At 37.4% G+C, this 22,495-nt stretch overlaps 1 protein-coding gene across 1 annotated transcript; it reads left to right on the top strand.

The window, feature by feature from the left end:
- The first annotated feature begins 3,139 nt into the window (after positions 1-3,139).
- LOC103475848 (ADP/ATP translocase 3) lies at positions 3,140-6,264 on the top strand. The gene is made up of 4 exons (XM_008427770.1): positions 3,140-3,351; positions 4,156-4,642; positions 4,736-4,876; positions 4,988-6,264. Exons 1-4 carry the CDS (start codon positions 3,241-3,243, stop codon positions 5,143-5,145), a joined length of 897 nt encoding a protein of 298 aa, XP_008425992.1. The 5' UTR covers positions 3,140-3,240; the 3' UTR covers positions 5,146-6,264.
- Positions 6,265-22,495: the final 16,231 nt, after the last annotated feature.

The following is a 22,495-nucleotide window of genomic DNA, read 5'->3' as shown; positions in this document are numbered from 1 at the left end:
ATCTCAGTGTCACGTTGTCCAAACACATTCTGATTTGTAAAATATGTTCTGCACATCTCAACAAGAAATGCAATGTTTGGTGTGACATGGTCCTTTCTCATGCTGACTACACTTTCATGTTCAGCAGCAGGTGTTTTGTTAGACTAATGCCTGCAGTAGAAAATGTGCAAATCTGAAGCAGTAGTTCTTCCAAACATATACTTGCATAATTATATCAGAATATGAGACAGGTTTCATCTTGGGTTTTTTTTAAATGGCTTTCCTTTGCATTTTTTTGACATTTAAGATGTTAAATCTGGTCACTGATGAGCCTAACTAAAAGGAGGGATTCACAGACGTTTAAAAATGATTTCTTCCACACGGAGTGAGATTTGAATTCTGCTAAATGTAAGATTTCAACTATTTGTTGACATCTACTGTCAATTAAGAAGCTCTACAAGCTGGCAAATAATGTATCATGAATCGGTAGTTCCAAAGTTTGGTATTGGTAGTAAATAATTTGGATTCCCTAACAATAAAAAAAATGTGCACAGCTGTCTAACAAAATCTGATCATAATTGTTAGATGTGTTTTGCAGTCATTTCTTTTTAGTTGTGATCATCCTGTGCTGGGATTAGTTAGTTTAGAGAGTTAGTTTAGTTTAGCTTGCATGTGGTGTTATCTCCTGGGATTCTGGCTTTCAGTACAAAGTACATTTACTTTAACCAGTTAAACTAATTGGCTAATCTAGATGTCCCTTAGATGCGAGTGCACTGCCAAGGTTGTGTGACTCAGAGTTGCCATGTGATGACATAGTTAGTCATTATTTTGGGAGCCATGTCATATGCCGGGGTTGGTCCACTGTGGTATATGGCCTGTCCAGACGTGCACACCAGTCTGCACCTACACCTGGATGGATGGATCATGAATGGATGGATGTCTTATCGTCTTGGTTCACTGATAGCAAGTTATCTTTTGCTTCCCCCTGGTGGACAAATGCATAAATGGCATGTGTTTCATGAGGTTTCTCATCAACAGCCCAAGATGCTGCATTCAGCAGGTTTTACTCTGTAACTTGCAGTGCCCGTAAAGGAGGTGGATGGCAGAAGGAGTCTCCAAACTTACATGAAATCAAATTGAAAAAAGTGTTTCCTTGGTGTAATCTAGTTAGTAAATTGTTTGGGAAAATAATGTTTTTTTTTTCTTCTTCATAGAAATGACATAGAAAAGCCATACATAGCCTACTTTGGTGGAGAATTAAATTGCAACAAACCTATATGTTAGCTAGGCAATGCTATATGACTGATTCTGCATGGATAATTGGGTATAGATTACGGATGGATGGATGGATGGATGGATGGATGGATGGATGGATGGATGGATGGATGGATGGATGGATGGATGGATGGATGGATGGATGGATGGATGGANATGGATGGATGGATGGATGGATGGATGGATGGATGGATGGATGGATGGATGGATGGATGGATGGATGGATGGATGGATGGATGGATGGATGGATGTTAAGGTTGCTTACTAACGAAAAGACAGTCAAACAAAAGGCATTCAGAATTACATTATTTGATTCTAATGTCCACAATTTCAAATATTTTGGACAACAGACATTTTTATAAACATCTTTTAGAACACTTTTGAAAAATATATAACATGCTGCTCTGACAAACAATTAGAAAACTATACATATTTGTAATGCCTGTAACTGTGTGCTGTGTAAGGTGGGATTTTTTTTTTCATGTTGTTTGTGACTGTTAATTGCTTGCATATGCCCTGGCTTGTGACTTGCTCTTAGAATTCTGGGTTTTGCAGGATATTATTGAAATGTAATGTTTATATAAACATGTGCAACACTCAATTATTTTGTAAGAGAAAAATACATAATTTTAGGCTTTTTCTGTTTTTTTAATAATTGTTAAAAATCAGTTAAATTCTCAAAAGAACAAAAACAACAACTGTGCTCATAATGTCATTATCATATACTTTGTTTTAAAAAGAGTAGTTTAGTGCTACTAGTGCATCTTAATGAACTTATATCTTGACTAGTCAGAAGTCACAGAGTGGTTTATCCAAGTATATTTATGAAAAGTTGTGTGGAAGGACAAAATGTCCTTCACAATGTCAATTCAAGAGCATTTTCACAAGATATAGACAGAGACACACAGATGTTCGCAGGCTATCAGAAGCTTTTTATCTGGGTTAAGGAGAAAGGGGAGTCCAAAGTTCTCCATTTCTGTTAAACTATTTCTTTTTCAATATCACTTAAACATCATGGTCCCAGAGTCTGGAGGAAGGTGACCTTTATACACATAGTTAGTCATTATTTTGGGAGCCATGTCATATGCCGGGGTTGGTCCACTGTGGTATATGGCCTGTACTTGTATAGCACTTCATCAAGACCAGAGAGCCCCAAAGCACTTCACACAACATTCCCCCATTCACGGGGAAAGTATTTTGCTCAAGGACACAACAATTGGGATTAAACCAGCAACTCACTGATTACAGGACAATCTCCTATCACTACTGCCATTATGTTTTATTGAGTACAGTCAACACAGCCATCTACTAAAAACCTTTTGAGCACTATTATGTATGTAGGTTGTTTGTTTTTTTTGGTGTGGGGGCAGCACTTTACTTTCCTATGGAGCTTAATATGGGATAATCAAAATTATCTGCAATAACTGAAACATGTCACTTTATAAGTTACTAACTAATTTATGCTTGACTTTTCCTTTTTGAATAATTTACCAAATTAACCTAATTGTTCAATAACTGTTAAATTTGTTGAATAGTATCTGCAGTTAAACATAGACAGTTTGAATGTTTATATAGTTTCTACTCAATACAAATTTTATCTGTCAGGTAAGCTTGTTCTCAGGGTGACACTGAACCGGAAACCAGATAAGAACAAGAGAATCCACGCTGAGGTTCTTCCTGCTCTGCGTCCAAATCAGGTGAGTCACTTCACGTGAATTTACTTTCCTGGGAAAAAAGTACAGCACGCTAGCCTACGTCATTCAAATATAGACATTCTATTGGTACAAACCGTCATGACGTTGAAGGCTGGGCCAATGGTTTACTGTTCGAGTTCCCGTGCAGTATCGCGAGCTATCTGATTAGATAAATCCTCTACGCGGCTTCACAATCGGCCATTTCGTCGGTGCAGGCCATCAGCCGTTAAGGGCAGCTGGGAAACATCGCTTAATACTGGTTACCTGAAAGGCACATCAAGAACATCGCAACATGAGTGAACAAGCTGTTTCATTTGCTAAGGATTTCTTGGCTGGCGGTATCTCCGCTGCCATTTCCAAAACAGCCGTCGCCCCAATCGAAAGAGTGAAGCTTCTCCTTCAGGTAAGAAAAAATGCGTCTTCCGGGAGGCTCATTGAGTGTTAGCCATGTAGCTTGTTTCACCCTACCGAAGAACATCCTGAAGTATTGCTAAATGTTCCTGTTGCTTGTCTACAATCTTACAGAGACACTCATGCATGCCGTTAATGTTTAATACAATAAATTCAGAAGAATTACGTGGTGAAAGATCTAAGGTCATCACATAAGTGAGAATGACCTACACGAGCCCGGTTGCTAACTGCATCGCTGCGCCTTAACCTTAGCCGGTAGTTAGCTTTAGCTAACAAAGGACAAACGCTCGTAGCGGCATTGGTACACTCTGTACAATCCTGACACACCTACTTATTTTTTATTTTAATTATAATATTTCAATTATAGCAGTGATATTGATATGAGGAGAGTTTTATATCACTTTTATTTACAGTTAAAAGCCGTTGCAGTTGCGAAGGTAGCGGTTGGCGAAAGTACAGAGGCCCAGCGGCGGTTATTAAAGCCGGGTCAACTAGTTTTACATCCGTTCCCATTCGCCCTGCAAGGAAATGGGAAGTTTAAAGATTAAAAATGGTTTCACTTTTAAATATTCACAAGTTATATTTGTTTTATTATACAACTAAATCAGTTCGAGATTAATCAGTGCAGTCATTATCAGCGATTACCAGAGGACAGTGATTAGAGGGAACAGTGGGGAAAGCCACCAACAACTTTCACAACTTTAACCTGCCACAAGGTCACAATGGAAGAACCTTGTGACTTTCATGTGTCTAGCTTTTGAGTAGATGTCTAATGATTTTCCTTTCACTATCCCAGGTCCAGCATGCCAGCAAACAGATCACCGCCGACAAGCAGTATAAAGGCATCATGGACTGCGTCGTCCGTATCCCCAAGGAGCAGGGATTCCTGTCCTTCTGGAGAGGCAACCTCGCCAATGTCATCAGATATTTCCCCACCCAGGCCCTCAACTTTGCCTTTAAAGACAAGTACAAGAAGATCTTCCTGGATGGTGTCGACAAACGCACCCAGTTCTGGAGGTACTTTGCTGGTAACCTTGCCTCCGGAGGAGCCGCCGGAGCCACCTCACTCTGCTTTGTGTACCCTCTCGACTTCGCCCGTACCCGTCTGGCGGCTGACGTGGGAAAAGCGGGAACCGAGAGAGAATTCAAGGGTCTGGGTGACTGTCTGGTAAAGATCTCAAAGTCAGATGGCATACGGGGTTTGTACCAGGGCTTCAACGTGTCTGTGCAGGGCATTATCATCTACAGGGCTGCATACTTTGGCATCTATGACACAGCTAAGGGTATGTTGACTTTATGCTGAATAACTGGTGCATATGGTGAGGGTCTTTGCGTTGTGGTTTCTAATTTTTTGTCCTATGCTTGTACCTTCACAGGTATGCTTCCAGACCCCAAGAACACCCACATATTGGTGAGCTGGATGATCGCACAGACTGTAACAGCTGTTGCTGGCCTGACCTCATACCCCTTCGATACTGTCCGTAGACGCATGATGATGCAGTCTGGACGTAAAGGAGGTGAGTCTGTTTAAATTGTACTTTTAAGAGCGTGTCCAGCCTGGTGGACGTATTTCTACGGATGCAGAAATGGTCGTTTTTGCTTCATGTAGTTTGTTTTCTCTCCCACAGCTGACATCATGTACAGTGGAACCATTGACTGCTGGCGCAAGATCGCACGCGACGAGGGTGGCAAAGCTTTCTTCAAGGGGGCCTGGTCCAACGTGCTCAGAGGCATGGGCGGCGCCTTCGTGCTGGTGTTGTACGATGAGCTGAAGAAAGTCATCTAATTCTTGTTGTCACGTCACTGTCCAATTTGGCTAAATGTATTAACTTTCCATTTCTATGGACTTTGCATTCTGCCTTATTTATGGGAACAACTAGCATCTCACGAAGTAGCTGTGAGAGGTGGCTGTATGTTGTGCATCTTTGATTTTAAAACGTTCCACACCCTCTTTACCAATGTCATTCCAGATATAAAAAGAAAATTATAAATACCTCCTTGTGTCATTCACTAGGTTTGTATGGTCCCAACTTGAATAAATCTCTCCTGGGGAACAACCTTAACCATTGATGTGAACTGTCTCCTCCACTGTCATAGCATGAGATGAACACTCGCGGGATAATGAAATGCACCGAGTGGATTACACTCCACTGCTATATTTACTTGCGCTTATCTCTCCTTGAGCCTCTAGAGTAGAACACCGAAGCCTGTTCTCCTTTTGAACAGGGCACACCTCCTGCAGAGCACAAGACTTCTTCAGAACAGGGAGATTTAGGGTGATTGCTTTCTGTTGCTACCATGTCTTCAGTCTAAAGCGCTTAACTCATGGCAAATTTACAGGCTTTTGTCTTTTAGCTCATTTGGAAAGCCATTTTTAAAATGAAAACCTTTCAAAATACACTAGCTGCATGTTTCAGACTAAATCAGCAAAAAGTCCCAAATATTAAAGCGGTGGATCTTCATGTTTGCACGGTGATGGATAGTAACGGTGACGGCTTGCTGTAATCCCCTAGTAAAATCTTAATCATTTTACAGGGGAGGAAAAGCTAAAGGGTTTTATGACATTTAAATGCCAGGCATTCAACGGGAATCATATTTTAAGATTTATTTTAAAGCATGGGCAGAAACATTTTCCAGTGGTTGGACTTGGAGAGCGCATGTTGTTTAGCCTGATTGACAGCAGGTGGCGCCAGTGGTAAGCAAGAGGAAAACGTCTGCGGTTTAAGCTCAGACAAGCTTGAAAACGGCGTCTTAAGTTTCCTTTTTAAGCGTGATACGCACATCCAATGAACACGCACTTTGCTAACCGGTTGAAGAAAGTTGAATTGTTGACAGCTGCTACTAAAGTGAATGGAAAAGGAATCATTTACGTGTTCATGTTGTAAATAAATTGATCTTAAAGCTCCTTTCTGTGTCACGTCCAATTCAAAAGAAGTCCACAAGAGGTTCATGCTAGATGTGTTTACAGGGCCATCGTAATTAAAAGTGTAAACTATTTTAGTAAATCAAAACGTTAAGAAGTTCAAAAAATGGCAGAAAATGTTCATTGCAGAAACTTTTAGGCCATTTTCTGTCCAGCACAATCAAGGGGAAGAGCTGACTATCAGCTGTTCAGCAGACAGTCACTGACACTTTTTACAAGGAAGTTAGGCAACAGAAGGTCAAAGTTTAAAAACGTGCTAAAGAAGCTGATCAAGCATATTAATAGAAAGTTCAGTGGAAGAAAAAAGTGTAAGATGTGAGAAATAAAACTAATACTTTTAATATGATTTTAATAATTAGGATGTGCATAGACTATTTTGTTTGAAAAGTGAGCTTGTAATAGAAGTGTAAGATCTCTATCTGATAAAAGAAATAAAAAAATGCACTTAATATAATTTTTAAACAACGTAGTAGTCAGCAAAACTCAAGTTTTCAAGAAATTTCACCAAAAATCCACTTATTTGACAAATTAGAACAAGTTTTTCTTTAAACCATGCAATATTAAGTGACTGTATTATATATTTTTTAATATCTCATCTAAATATTTGACCACAGATATTTTAAAAAATAGCTACCATAAAGGACTACAAAAGAAAGTAAAAAGTTGTTTTATATCAAAACTTGTCCTTTCGTTCTTAAGCATAAAACAATATTACTGTTATGCCCCCACACTCCAACCACACCTGTTGGTGGCACCATGAATAAGGTGAAAAGGTTAAGAACTTAAAAGAAGGAAAAACAAACAGAAGGAATCTTGCCATTTGTCAAAAAGAGCACTCATCCTGCCTCCGAGAGCATAAAAACGTCTTAATCATGTGTCTTCGTTTGCGCACAAAATCTAAAAAGCTGCATCAGCTGCTCCCAAAATGATCTTTTATTAGTTCATAGTGTTCTCGATGGTTCAGCCCTGTGGTGCATCTCTAACTTGCTCACTGTTTATAACCCGATCAGTTTTCTGTGTTCATCAGGGGAAAAGGCCCTGCAGCCGTCACACAGCTGAATCCCACACTGCTGAGGGTCCTATCTGATGCTGCGGCGCAGAGATCCAACACCGCTGGATCCACATTAAATATCACAACACAGACGCTCTCAGTTAACTCTGCATTAAAGTGTGTATTTTCTTCTTTTTTTTTTTCCATGTGATTTTATAGATTGTGATTTATTGTTTCCAATTCCATATTTTAATTGTTAATCACGTGTTGGTCACATTCAGCTTGTTGACTGTCATCGACATACCAGGAAACAGAATATCATCTACAGATGGCAGCGCTTAACTGGGTTGTCCTGCTTCTTTTATGAAGACCATCTGTACGGTTTTAGTCTGACAATGGATAAAGGCTAATATTACTCTTGTTTAGGTCACAAACGCAGCACGCTCCGTCACTAACTTGATTGCTTTAGAGCAGGAAATGTTTCTTGTTTTTTTTTTTCTGTCCTCTTTGAGAGAATCCTTCATGGCCTGTCAGCAGCTGCGTGTCTTGCTGCGTAGCCTCACTCCCACTCCATGGTTTGTTTCTGTGTAAAGCTTCTCCATCGGCTGTATCAGTCTCCTCCCACAGTCCAAACACTCGAGTCTGCACGGTTGAAGTACACGTAGGTGTGAAGTGAAGAATGAGCGTTTATTAGTCATAGGATTGTGACTAGCTGGCAGCTCGTCCTGGGTGTTTCCTGCATTCTGGGATCCATTCCAGCTTGTAGTTTAACTGTAATTGGCATCTACACCTACCTTCACCAGGCCACTATCATCTGTGGAATAAATGCATGTTTATTTAAATTCGATATTAGGTTTGGTTTAAAAAGTTCTCGATTCTCAACACGTACAGTGTGTTGCATAAGTATTTGCACTTTTTAAAAAAAAAAATCATTTCGTCCTGCTGCAACTATAACCTTTAATGAATATTGTTAGGATTTTATGTGACAGCCCAACATATAATAGTGCTTCATTTTAAAGTGGAAAACATAATGTAGTTTTCACTAAATACTTACAGGTAAGTTAAAAAAGGTTTAATGTGCGTTTACACTGATATTCAGTCTTTCAGGTTGTGAAATACGAGTTCAGTCTGACCGCAGTTTCTCAAGTAGAGCCAAGATTGAGCTTTCAGTATTATCTAAACCATGCATGAATTCAAATTTGGACTTTGACTGGGCCACTCTAATGCATAACAACATCATATGTGAGCTCCATCTATATCCCTCTCCACAGGATGATGCTGTCACCACCGTGTTTCCTGTTGAGAACATTATATCCACGGTGACATTAAGTGTGGATCTGCTCTATATATGTTTTGTATGTTAGATTTTATGACCAAACGACTGCCTTCTATATCTTCGCCGATCCTCCGCATGGCATGCGGCAAACTGCAAACCGGTTTCTCTTTTAATATTTGTTCCAATAAATGCTTTCTTTCACGCCTCTCTTTCATGAGAGCCAGATTGGTTGAGTGTGTGAGTAATAGTTGTCTAATTAAAAGATTTTTCTACCTTAACCACGGATCTCTGCAGCTCCTCCCGACTTACCATGGATCTGTTTTCTGCTTGCCCAGCCTGTCAGGGTTTGCGCGTCCTGGTGGGTTTGCAGTTGTGCCGTACTGTTTCCAACTTTGGATGTTGTTTTTGCAAGCTAGCCCATCTGTAAGCTTCTCCGCATTGCACAAATTGACTTTAATTTACTAATTAAGTAACTACTGAGGGAAGGTGGTTACGGCGTATTTTATATTGGTGGCCGAAAATAAAAGCGTAACACAATTTTTACATTTCCACTTGTGGAAAAAAACAAACAAAACATCTTTCACGTTGCAATTATGTGCTGCTGTGTTTCGATCGGTCACATTAAATCTCAATAAAACACATCTAAATTTGTAAGTGCAATGTGAGAAAAGTTGAAAAGTCTAATTTAATTTATGGGCGTTTAGTCGTAGGGAGTGAAGCACAACCAAGTGAAGTGCATAAAAAACAACAACAAGACTTTCTGTGAAGTACAGGAAAGTACTAGTTTTTATTCCTTCATAATCAAACTTCACAAACAGCTTGAACTTGTACAATACCTCAGAGAGTGAAAATTACAAAAAAAGTGCTGGTAACATTTACAAAAATCATCCTTACTTAGCAACAATCAGTTTATTCTTCCACACTTTTTTTAGTCTTTTGTATTAAGGCTTAATACTTCTTTATAAAGTATATGCAAGATAAGTCTTCACAGTTTTTCGAAAAAAGTCACAATATTATGTAACATAATGAAGCTTTTACGGCTATTTTCTTTATAATAACAAATACACATCACTGGTAAATATATGTGAAATACAGGGCTTATTGTAAAATGGCAAGTAATGATACTGTTTGCTGAGATAAATTGATTCCACACACTGTTATAGGAACGTTTTTGACATACCGCTGCTTAAACTGATAAAAGGATGAAAAGAAAATGACAAGCATAACAACTCGAGAGATCGCCTCTAAACTTTGGCACATCCCTTAAAAAAAATGTTTTTTATAATTGTGAAAAATTAGGTTTAGATTCAAAATCATACATATGGAAGAATAGCTAAACTGGCATAAAGTGAAAACATGCTGTGTAGTAAGGTGCTAAAATCAGAGATATTACACTGCCAGCCTTTTTTTTTTCCTTTCTTTTGTTGCTGTTTTTCCCCCAATGGACTGACATGATTAAGGTGCAATTGTAAGACACAAAGCACATAAGTCTTTTCTGATGTCACTGAAAAAAAGATTACTGGATATAAACAAACAACAGCAAAAAAAACTTAATTTGACCAATAGTCTTGAGGCGACCTCGTATACTCATGCATTCCCATGGATTTTGAAAAATAAGAATATTTCTTGCTGAAGTTCTGTAACTCTAACTGTGGCATGTGAAAGTAAAAGCTGTATTCATGGTATATGTTATTTGATTTTTTTTTTTTTTTCATTTTTTTTTTTCGTTGTTTAATTTTACTGCTGAAACTGTGAATAAAATAAAATAAAAATAAACTGCTGTATAAGGAGATGGACGTGAAAACTTAAAGGTGAAACTAAGCCGAGATATATTCACAAGGATCCTCTAAGCTGCACTGGTTTTACAGGTCAACAGACGAGAGCTCTAGCCCTAGACTTTACCAATTTCACCCTCATGCATACTGTACGGTTAAAGTGACGCAACAAGCTCGCTTAAATAGTCTACATCACAAATAAAAAAAAAAAAATAAATAAAAAAAAGCAATTTGGTTTGTAGTGCAAACACAATTGGCTGGCTTCAGCTTTTCAATAATAAACAAACTCACCAAGGAGATTACAAGAAAGGCACGTACTTATGCTTCCTCTAACACGCAAATTTAGACAAAACCGCAAACATCTTTCAACAACACCACGAAGCAGAGGAAAAAACAGGAAAGCCACTACATCCAGATAAATAAATAAAAAAAAAACAATGGCAAAGTTTTACTGTGTGACTTGTTTTTTTTGGGGGGGGGGAATTTACATGTATTCATCAACGAAACCATATCTGAAAAGTTGTGGCTGCTGTCAGTGACCTCACTGAAAAAGGATGACGTATGGTGCAGTTTGGTAGACAAAAGATTCTCTGGACGAGAAGCCAATGATGGTGCGTTTACAGAAGCACTTTTTGGGTTTTTAATTATTTAATTAAAGCAATTTTTTATTTTATTTTTTTACATTTTTGTAAAAATAGCAGTCAAAGTGACCAAATATGCAGAGAGCTCCGCGACCAGTGTTTTTAAATGTGCACAACGGTGGGTACAGCTGGGTTTTATCTTTTGGCATTTTCTTTCTTTTTTTTGTTTGTTTGTTTGTTTCTCTTCAAACGTGTTGCAGGCTGTGCGATGCAGACGAATGACACTGACTCATCGTGAATTATTTATTTTCCTTTTGACATCCTGAATCCCGCTTCTTATGTGTAAGTGCTGCGTATTTTGTCCAAAATCGTTCACAGGAGGAAACAACAGTTTTAATGCCACTCGATTCTGGACAATAATACTCGAGGGGAGGGGAGGAGAGGGCAAGAAAACTAAAAAGAAACATTAAAAATTAAGGGGGGCAGGGGGGAAAATGAAAAAGCTCTGCTACAAACAAGTTGTGGATGTGCACTTCAAAGGGCGACATGTTCTGTACCTACAAATATATAAAAAGAAAATGGTCAAATATCAGCACTCGCACTGTAGGGACAGTGACAACCGTACGGTTTCTACGGTTGAAAACGTGTGGAGTTCGTTATATTGCTTTTAGATAGAAGAAGACCAAAAAAAAATCAGTCTAGTGCAAATCTCTTTTCTGGTTTGAAAAGTGGTGTTTGGTCTGATGATTCACAATCTGCTTTACCGTAGAGGGAACCGGTCAGATGAATGTGATAACTGCTTAGGTGAGAAGTGGCGTCCCTTTATACGTTTTTCTCTGAAAATCTAAAAGAGCACTCTTTTCGGTTTTATTCTTTCAGAAAAAAAAAAAAAAAAAAAAAAAAAAAAAACAGAACAAAAATCACCAGTCTTTACCATGCAAACAACTTGGGAATATTTCCTGTTTTATATACCCATCAGCTAACCAGCACTAACTCGACATCTTTTATGATCCTGTTTTTGTCTTTGTTTTTTTTTTTAAGGATCACGTCATTCATGCTCCCACTCATGAAGCTGGGAGGAAGAGCTTGGTCTGGCGGCTCAAATCTACGCTCGCGGGTGTTATCTGTGCAGTTAAGTCTGTCAAATACATCTCTCAGCTTGGAAATGTTGGAAAACTCACTCCAGTCCAGTGTTTGACAAATCATATAAAAACGTCCTTGAACATACATTTAGAGAAAAAAAAAAATCTCCTATTTCAAAACAGCAGTCAACACATTTCAAACAAGCTTGTTTCATAACATCAATAATAATAATATAATAATAATAAAATACAGACCAACTTGGAGCATAAATTATCAAAAAAAAAAAAAAAAGACAAAGTGAAAACACATTACTGCAGCATATATTTCAGGGTTGCTTAGTTTTGATGTTAAACTACCTTTACTACAACAGCTCCACTTCTGCCAAGTTCAGAATTGTATCCGAGAAATAATTTGTAGGGAAATAATGATATATCACGCTAAAAAACAAAAAAAAAAAAAAAAAAAAAAAGGAGCCTAAACAAAATATACATATATTTCAATGCACATCTCATAGTTTAACTTAAGTGCATGTTTACAAAAGCATCTACATACATGATATGGCAGCAGAAAGCCTCATAAAAAAGTGAAAAGAAAATCAATTTAAGCTGCTTTTTTTGTCGTTTTATTTGGAAACATGAAATTTAGGGTTTAAAAGTGTTTTTTTTTGTCGTTGTTGAAATCTTCGGCCCAGATGTACAACACGAAATGAAGTACAGTAATTGAATTTTCCTATTTTTATCCCACAGGATAAGGAAGCATACAGCAGACTTTTACAGTGATGAATTATTGTCTGTGGCCAAATACCGAAATTCCCCAAATGTTTTTACATTCATCTCACAGACGATGTGTGTTATTTTTTTATAAAAAATTGGTTATAAAAAAATGGTATCTCATCACATATTTGGATTGCATTGTGATGGTTAAATCCATCGCTTAATTTGGTTTCAGTGTATTTATTTATTTTTGTTGCTGTTGTTCACATATTGTCAGGTGATGATTTCTTTTTAACCTTGACTAAATTTGAGTTTTTTTTACTGCTCATATTGAAAAATGTGAATGATTACTTCTTTTTTTTTTGGCTTAAATAAACAACCTACAAATATGTGCAAAATCAACATATTGGTCCATCTCAAGTATAAATGGTTGAATCTATTCTAATCCACATTGTCAGATTAGTATTTTAGGGACAGCCTTATTAAAAGAAGTCTATTACAAAAACACAGAAATTCATTTAAAAAAAAAAACAAACAAATCGGACAAAGTAATCTGAAGTAATCCCATGTGAAGGAGAAGAAGTGTACAATAGTTTGCAAAATGTGTGTGTGTGTGTGTGTGTGTGTGCGTGTGTGTGTGAAGAAAACCAACACGTCATTGAATATCACGTTTTGCCCGAGCAACGATGCAACATTTACAATCTGATACATGTTTCAACATGCCATAAGTTTACATCACAGCTACTGTGTCGGATTCATTTTTATGTTCTGTTGCATTTCTCATTAAAAACAAAACAAACAAACAAGCAAAAAAAAGGATAGTCTATTTTGGTCTACGATCGGCAATTAACACAATCCACAAAACTATAAACAACCAATCAAGTGACAAAGCGTACACGCAGTTTCACAAGCACCCTGCCAAGAGAAGAAAATCTATAAGAAAACAAAAAAGAAAACTTAAGCAATCGAGTTTGATTGCAGGAACCCTACTCACATAAAAAAAGAGGAATTTATTCAAAAACTGAAGTTATCCTAACCCTTCTTTGGTTTGTGAAAACAAAAAAAAATTGTACAGTTTTTTTTTAAGTATCTCCTAATAATTTGCAAATTACCACAACTTTCAGAATCACGCTAGAAATCTCTAATCAAAGCCCGGCGTAATGGCTGAGACAGCAGCAGCAGCGTCAAGGATCTCGACTTCTCCATTTGTATTTTGGGTTGTTTTTGTTTTAAAACTCGTGTTTCTGCACGATAAAAACGTGATCCACACATCCAAGAGAAACAGAGCAATAGAACAGTGCGTGCTGCCTATAAAACCAGTCCGCACAAGAATAAGCTGTGCTCAGAGCTTAAGAGGTTATGAGATCTTACAAAGAATTTGAATAACGGGTCAGATTTTATTTTATTTTTTTAAAGTAAGGGAAATGCAAATTTTACTCAAACATTATTGAAACTATATTCTTGGGAGTACGGAACAGATTTGCCGTTAAAACGAACTGATTTGATATCAGGTGGTTTAAAAGTGGGAAACAAATGCCAGACGTGAAGTTGGAATGTGCTGGACTGAAGACAGGAATGTATGTGTTTAGTTACGCTGCTGCACACTTCAAAACTTAATTGTCTCATCTGGCTGAACTAAGCCATAAAAAGGCCACAGTGACTGAAAAGACAAAAAAAAAAAAAAAAGCCTTAAGAGTCGAGTCTTCAGAGGCTAAAACACAGCTGAGTCCCCTAATCACTGTGAAAAAAGGAGAAAAGAAAAAAAGAGTTTGTGCTCTGCTAAAGGAGAGGGGTGATCCACCGCGGTCATCGAAGGACGACGTCTGATGAAAACAGGGGTAGCCTAATAACTGCATGTTCATATAGTGAATAGAAAGTAGATTTTGTTATAGCTTAGTATCGCTGTCTTATACTTTATAATCTGCTGTTTCACTGTGTTTGTAAAGCTTAAAGTCAAAACAGAATCTGGATATCTGTAGAACCTGAACAGACACTGTTTCTGAGAAGTAACGGTTAGATAGATGACATTGCCTATATGCCTATATGCTATGAAACTACACGTGTCTCTGGTTAAATGGACAGTTCAGAGTGCTGGAGTGATGCTCTGGTAACAAACAGTTAATATCTAACCTGCAGTAACTCCGTTGGCGCCTTCATTTACAATAAATCCGGATTAGTTGGAGCTGGAAGCTGGGTTTTACGGCTAGACCAAGAAGGGCCAAGACCAAAGTGGACTTTTATTATCTTAAAGCTCAAATATATCATAATAGAGTCATCATGTTTGCAGATTGGGGGGTGATTTTCAAAGAAATTAGCGGTTATTTATAAGGAAAATGGGAGGAGGATGCAATGTTTCTTCCTTCGTAAAACACAGAGACAAAAAAAAAAAAAAAATCTAGTTTTCTGTAACTGCCTGGCAAAAAAAATAGCATCCACTTATGCCACTATAAAATTTTTGAATTATTTTAAAATTTACCTTAATAGCAGGCAGTTACTCAAACCAGATGCATTTCATGTATCTCTGTTTACATAGGAAGACATTGTCAGGGCATCGCCAGTGTCATTAATGGTCTTATAAACGATTATGATGATATTAAGATTGGAGTTTTAAGACACATTTTTGTTCACTCTGATCAGCCGTTACTTCAGCTTCAGGAAAAACTAATCCGGATTTCTATTAAACAAAGACACACAGGATGCGTGTCTCATGCAGGTGTGATATCGTGTTTAATTTGCAACCGAAGTTCACTTCAAAAATTATGAACCATGTCTTTAATCATAGCTGTTTTCTCCTATTTACTTCAAAAAGACGCATTGTGGAGGATTTAAAGATTTAAAATGGAAACGATCACGAGCTTCTCGTTTGGTCCACACAAAGTTTTCATTTTAAATCTGTTTTATTTTATTTTATTTTTCTGTTCCTGTTTCTCACTTCTAATTTAAGAATAATGGTACAATTTAAAAGTGCACCCCTTCCGGAAATTGGCATGACAACCAAGTTGGAGAAGGTTGGAGAGAAAACCGGGTAATTAGTCCACAGGGGACAGAATAATAAGCCATCCCAAAACCTTTTCATCTTGCAGAAGCTCAGTTTTGTAACTTGATTTGTGTTTATTTTTCTTTCAGTTTTGTTTTTGTGTTGCTCGTCGGAGCCAGTTAAGAGGCTGCTGTGCACGCAAATATGTGTTTACCCGAAGCCAAAACCTTAAAATTCCCATTTTGTCTCCAAATTCTAAAATTATGCCAATCAAGCATACAGTACAAATTATCTCTCCCTCTTTTTTTTTAAATAAATTATCCACACTGCTCACTGCTAGATCTTTATAACTCCCAGTTACACATAAACAAGGCTGCAAGTTACAATAAAACCTAAAGGATCCCTGTGAGGAAATTGGGCTTTGGTTTGCATGTGTAGGTGCCTTGTTATCAAAGCTCTGGACTTTGAAACCAACTAAAGGACTACAAGCAGCTTCCCACCTCCAACAGATTGCAAACCGTCACATTCATTAACAAAAAAGTACGAGTTTAAGCAGCGACTGCTGTGCTCATAGACGCTGTTATAATCTTGCAAAATGGCATTATTTACCAACAGGGAGATATGAAATATCCGGGGATTAAACCTGGATTTTATGTCGCCGTGACGGGCAGGTGTGTAAACGTTCCTCCATCCAGCTCCCGTGTCTCCCCCTGCTGCTCACATAGCACCACTGCCCGCTCTCCCCACTCGTACAGTACATTCCAGTATATGGCTTGTTTGCAAATGGCAAATACTGTAAACTGAAGAAGAAGAAGAAGAAGAAAAAAAAAACTGAAACAGCCTTCCGTACAAAAGAGAGAAATAACCAAGTTGAGCTTCTGAGCTAAAATCAAACCCTACTACTATTTAATTAAACGAGCATGACTGCGTTTTAAATCTTCAAATCCTCCAGATGGTACGAACGTAACACACGAACGAAACAAAAACTCGCAGATGTAGCTTTTACTGTATATGAATAAAACATTTCAGGTATTTTTATTTTTTTTAAAGGGTTCTCATTTGCTGCACTCACAAGCACTAGGTTTTCAGCTGTACTAGTATAAATAGTATATTCTTAATAGCGTATATACTGTATTTGTGCAACGCAGGAGAGAATAACTATGAATATTCTGTGTATAGTTGCTGCATGTTCTGGTAGGCACTTGTTAGGCATACTCTCTATATCCCACAAAGTACAGTAATACTCTAGCTGCAGTTAGGATTTTTTTTTTAATCAAACTATCTGAAAATGTATTCTCTTTCTGCATGGAGATGGATACTCAAAATATATATAGCATATTTGTAACCATTTTACTCTTATATGCACTGGAAGGACAAAATGCAGTTTATTACTGTGTGAGTGGTGCTTCTTGTAGTCTACTTTGAATTGTGTGACTTGCCTGGATAAAAATAGAATCTGACTTTAAGACGTGTGAAGACAGACTGAGAGACGGACCCATGCTTTTCAGACTAAAATGACCCTGTTCTACGCTTGAAACGATCCATCTTCTCACCTCAATGCGAAGCATACATGGATATATAAGTACACGGTAGGAAAAAGAAAAAAAGCGGACTACTCCTTTAATTCAGCCACGCAAAGATGCTATGAACAACACCACAATGACCACCAGAGAAGCAGGAAGAGTTCTGAAATAATCAACTCCAACAGTGAAATTTTAAACTTACTGCAAGAAGGACAACAATGTACTGTAGACCCCGTGTCTCTACGCTAATATAAACAAAACAAACAGGAATATATTTCAAACACAACACAAACGGCTGCAGGCTCAAGGCTATCATCTATTTTTCATTATGTTTTTCTTTTTTTTTTTTCGTTCTGGAGAATATGCGAGCGTGTCGCGAACAGAAAGGTCTAGACCTACAACTATAAGAAGCACGATTGAGGAAACGAGGAATAAATTTCAGGATAATGTTGCAACAACCTTTAAAATGCCTTGCTAAGTATTTATTACCCGTTAACCTTTATGGATTTTTTACACATTAAACTGACAAACTTTTATGTCTTTTTTTTTTTCGTGGAATTTTATTTGATAGGCCAACACAAGGTAGTGTAGCATTGTGAAGCAGAAGAAAATAAATGTCACACACCCTCAATGTTCATTACAGCGATGCTTTAAAAATCCAGCGAAATCCAGAGGTTTCTACAGAACACTGATGAAAAACAAGGAAATCACAATTCATCTCTGATTAACTTGTTGAGCTTTTTAAAGCAGTGTGGAAATGTTATATGACATATGATGGCGGCAGCATTTTGCTTTGGGGATGCTGGTTGGAGTTAAATACAGTTTGTAAAATACTGGGAACGAGGTTAACTTCCAGCAGGGCAATGAGAGTAAAAACTTAATCTAAGCTTTGACCGAATTGTTTATATTTGTTTTGAAATGGACCAGTCAAAGTCATAACCTAAATCCAATTGAGAGTCAGTGGTTTGTCCACAGGTAGCTGAACCATGGAGAGTAATCCTATGAGTGCGTTCAGCTATTTTGCAACAAAGGTTACACTAAATTTCATTCTCTAGTTGTTCAACAAAACATCAACTTAATGGAGCCAAATGATAGGACAGGCAATATGGACAGAAACTCTTCTGCTAAATTTGAGACAATGACAAAGATAACAATAAAAAGTATGTAAATATTGATTTTCAATGTTACCTTTACTTTTACGACCATTACTCTTTGCTACTTCCTAGGAAAACTGCTACAAATCTCTCTTAAAAATAAGACTTACCCATTATCAGACAACTTTCTTACACTACGGCATTAATTAAGGCAGTTGTATCAATAATTACTTTTATTCATACTTCCAAATAAACAGATTTTTATTGATGCTCTCAAGGAACTAAATGTGCTAAAAAAACCTAAAAAAAAGACATTAGTTTTTGGAGTTTGCAATTATTAGAGTTTTCCAGTATGAAGACAAAATGATGGTTAAAAAATGTCTCTGAAATGATTAAAGATGCAATAAATACCAATCCCTAACACACACACACAAACACTCACAGAATTGTATTTATGAAAGCGTTTGAAAACCATGTATAATTTATTTCTTGACTACCCAGTCACGCACTACCATCTGTTGATCTATCGTAAAATCCCAGAAAATTTTGATGCAGTTTGTGGCAGTAATGTGAGGAAATGTGAAAAGGTTCAAAGGGCACAACAACTTTTGCAAGGCACTAAAATGTTACTTTTTTTTTTGCAACCGAGAGAAGAATTAAGCACCACCACAATTAGCCGAAGTAATCTAAGGAATATATAACTATGGACAGTGAAGGACACGTGATGCTAATGCAACAAGGGGAAGGGGAAATGGGGCGTATGCTATAGCACATTATGACACACTGAAGCAAAAAGGTTCCTTCCCTTCCAAACCTCGTCTCCTATCAAACACCTTATGATACAAGAAATCAACCACCGATGGGACAAGTTCTAGCCCTCACCCAGGTCATGAAGATTGGCTACTTTTGTTATTCCAAAAACAAAATGAGAAAAGAATTAAATATTAGTGATTGAGAAAGAACTCATAGTGTAATTGTGAAACCAAACATCTCAAAAACCAACACCAAGCTACTACTATTTAGACCAATGATACCAGAAGGCTGGTTGTACTCATCTAGCTACAGTCAATAGTGCATTTGATATAGGTGTTCACATAAAAACACGTACGTAGAAATTTAGGTGCCATGAAGGAATGTTAGATCACCAAAACACACCCACTACACCGAAACAGTTTGACTCTCTGTCTCTGCCTTTCTTTCTTTCTTTCTTTCTTTTTTTTTTCTGTTTTTTTCTTTTCGTTGGAAAAAGTGATGATGTTAGTTTGGCAGTGTTTGGAACTTGAACGGACGACGAACATCACGAGCTGCGTTGTGCCATACGAGTGGCGATATTGTTGGAAAGAGATCTCGGCAGTTGCTTACATATTTCTATTTAGTGCATTGTCTGTTAAGGCATGAGATTTAACCCTCCACGTGCTGTGTAGAGACAAATGTAGCACTAGCATGCAGCAATATTGCCAACTAGGCAACAACAGCTACCAAATAGGAACCATACACTTCATAGGCTTTTTTTTTTTTTTATGCACACCATAGAGACAGGCCCAATCAAATGTTCAACAACATGCTAATTTTACTGAGGACCAACCACACACTTTCAAAGATCTTTTCTTACAAGTGTTTATTTTCTCTCATCAAGCTAAAGAAGCTGGAGCAGGATGCGTGCCAGCTGGCCTAAGCTGAGGAATTGTTACAGGTGCCTTATTAGCCCAAAAAGGTTTGGAGAGCTGTTTTCTTATAGTACCTGCGCTGCATATTGCAAAGGAAGCCCTACAGTTGAGATATTCCACTTATCAACAATTTGATTAGGCTATTTACCGCACACAGACGCTCACTGACACACGAACACCGAAGGAAAGAGACACGACTGTGCACTAGTGACGGACTGATATCAAAGAAGCTGCACTCCATCACAACAGAAAGTTTTTGTTTTTTTTTCCAGGACACACACACACGCGCACACACACGTCATTTACACACATACACACATATTATAAATCTATTATTAATAATATAATATTACTTCCGCCAACAGACTTGGACGGGAGGTTCTTTATTATTATTGTTGTTGTTTCACTGTTAATGATGTTTGGCTTGGATGTTCTCATAGGACATTTCTGCACTGTTTCTAAAAAAAAAAAAAAAATAAAGAAATCAAATAAACTCTTATAGGGAACTGACACGATATAATATTTCAAAGGTTTAAACATAGATGAGCACACACAATGGTTAAATAAAATAAATGCTTGCATTAACACGGCACGAGAATATACTGAAGGTAACAGCAAGCCATAACAAAAGCCGAGAATAGAGAAATTTACTAAATGAAAAAAAGTTGAAACACCGCTATTCATGTGAACTCAAAAAAAAAAAAAAAAAAAAACCGAAAAGAAAAGAAAAGAAAAAAAAAATCTCTTTTCTAAAACTATATCTCTGTTAACAGTAGTGCACTTATTGGTTTAAGCAGTGCAACATATATGCAAGAAAATAATGCAGTCCACTTATCAAGATAAAAAAAAAAAAGATTTTTTTTTTCCTTTGAAATTGAATAAAAGAAAGTTCATTTAAGGAAAACGATTAAATATTAAGCACAGGCATTTTAAGAAAATGTGCAAAAGAGCACTTTTTTTTCTAAACTGACAGGAGGTCTTTTGAAGACTTCCCTGAATGCAGTTAGTTACTCGCTTTATCGTACAACTACCAAAAGTGTTTGCTCGCTTTTAAAGAAGCAAATCCTTCAGGTTGCAGTTGCAGGCAGTTGCACGTGTGCATGTGTTTTTCTGTGTGTGTGTGTGTGTATATAAACACGTGTGTGTGAGAGACCTATTTTGGATTAAAAAAAAAAAAGTCAATGTAAATGAATTAAAATATCTGTAATCAACTTTAAGTAGCGCAATGCATGAATGAGACGACATGAACACACAAGCTTCCACATCTACTCTACACATGCTGTGTCTTGGTGTTTCAGAAAATTGGGAATGTATGCTGTTTTTCCACACAGTCCATCTGCAGCTTGTGGTATATCATGAAACAGCGTGCTATCGATTGATGGGAGCTACTTGTTTTGCTTTCAGACTGTATTTCCTTTCAAAACGTTGCATGCCATTTGAGCCTTCGACGAGCGAGAGAAAGAGAGAAAGATGGAGAGAGGGAGAAAGAGAGAGAATGCACGAAGAGTAATGCACTCAGCTCCCACCTGCTGAAACAGCTCCGCAATCGTAATGAACAGGTTACACAGGCGTTCTATGTTCAGGGCGGCAATTATTTAGCTTTTTAGTCCGACTCAAAATTAATTTGCGCCATCTTTCACAACACCGATCCAATCGGCAACCGTCAGACCCCCTCCCCGCGAAACTGTAATTCAATTATGAGATTAAAACCAAACAGGCTACTCAATAACAACAATAGTTGAAGTGACAAATTCTGTTTTTTTTGTTTTTTTTCCCTCCAAATCTATATCCCATAACAGTCGGGTGCAGGTTGAGGAGCAGCAATTATGAAGGAGAGAGTTTAGTCCCATATTCCAGCCTGCCTTAACTGTGAAAAAGGCTAAAAAAACACACACACAACCATCAGCAGAAGACTCTTCCATTTTTTCGTATGTTTTGCAGTGGAAGAAATCTAAGTAGCCTTAACAGTCTTAGGATATTAAAAAGGCAGTATATGCAAATGAGATAAACTCTAAACTCCAGGAAAAAAAAAAGAAAAAAAAAAAAGAGGAAACATATTTTTGCTCAAATACTGTCTCATCAACACACAAAAATTTAGTAAACGTTATCTTGACCGTCAAAATTCATGGACAATAATCATAAAACAGGTGAGAAATAATCACTTTCCCCATCGCTTTGGACGGGAGGTTACAATTAAGTAAAATAATTAAAATTGGTACCTTGACAACAGCTGCATTATAATCCCTTAATACCACAGGAATAAATAAAACCCAGTGTCAAATTAAGTACTCTCCTTTTTTATTTGATAGAAGAAGGCAATCTTGTGACCATCAGTATTTTTAGAGGGAATATGTAGCCCAACCCCAGGTTTTTTTTTTTTCAGTTTTTTGTCTTTTATTGTTATCGTTGTTTAAAATTATACCACAGTAAGCTTGGACATCTATGTTTCCAAACTGGTCAATATGGATTCACAACTGCCATGATTCATGTGTCATAGCAATACACACACACACACACACACACACACACACAC

Source organism: Poecilia reticulata, linkage group LG14 (assembly GCF_000633615.1).
Source record: "Poecilia reticulata strain Guanapo linkage group LG14, Guppy_female_1.0+MT, whole genome shotgun sequence".
In the NCBI taxonomy this organism is placed as follows: Eukaryota; Metazoa; Chordata; class Actinopteri; order Cyprinodontiformes; family Poeciliidae; genus Poecilia; species Poecilia reticulata.
The sequence above is the reverse complement of the archived record's forward strand: the minus strand, read 5'-3'. Positions and strand labels throughout refer to the sequence as shown.

Coding starts and splice junctions, on each gene's coding strand:
- LOC103475848 (XM_008427770.1), top strand. CDS start 3,241: ATGAGTGAACAAGCTGTTTCATTTGCTAAGGATTTCTTGGCTGGCGGT. Junction 3,352..4,155: donor GAGTGAAGCTTCTCCTTCAG/GTAAGAAAAAAT, acceptor TCACTATCCCAG/GTCCAGCATGCCAGCAAACA. Junction 4,643..4,735: donor CATCTATGACACAGCTAAGG/GTATGTTGACTT, acceptor GTACCTTCACAG/GTATGCTTCCAGACCCCAAG.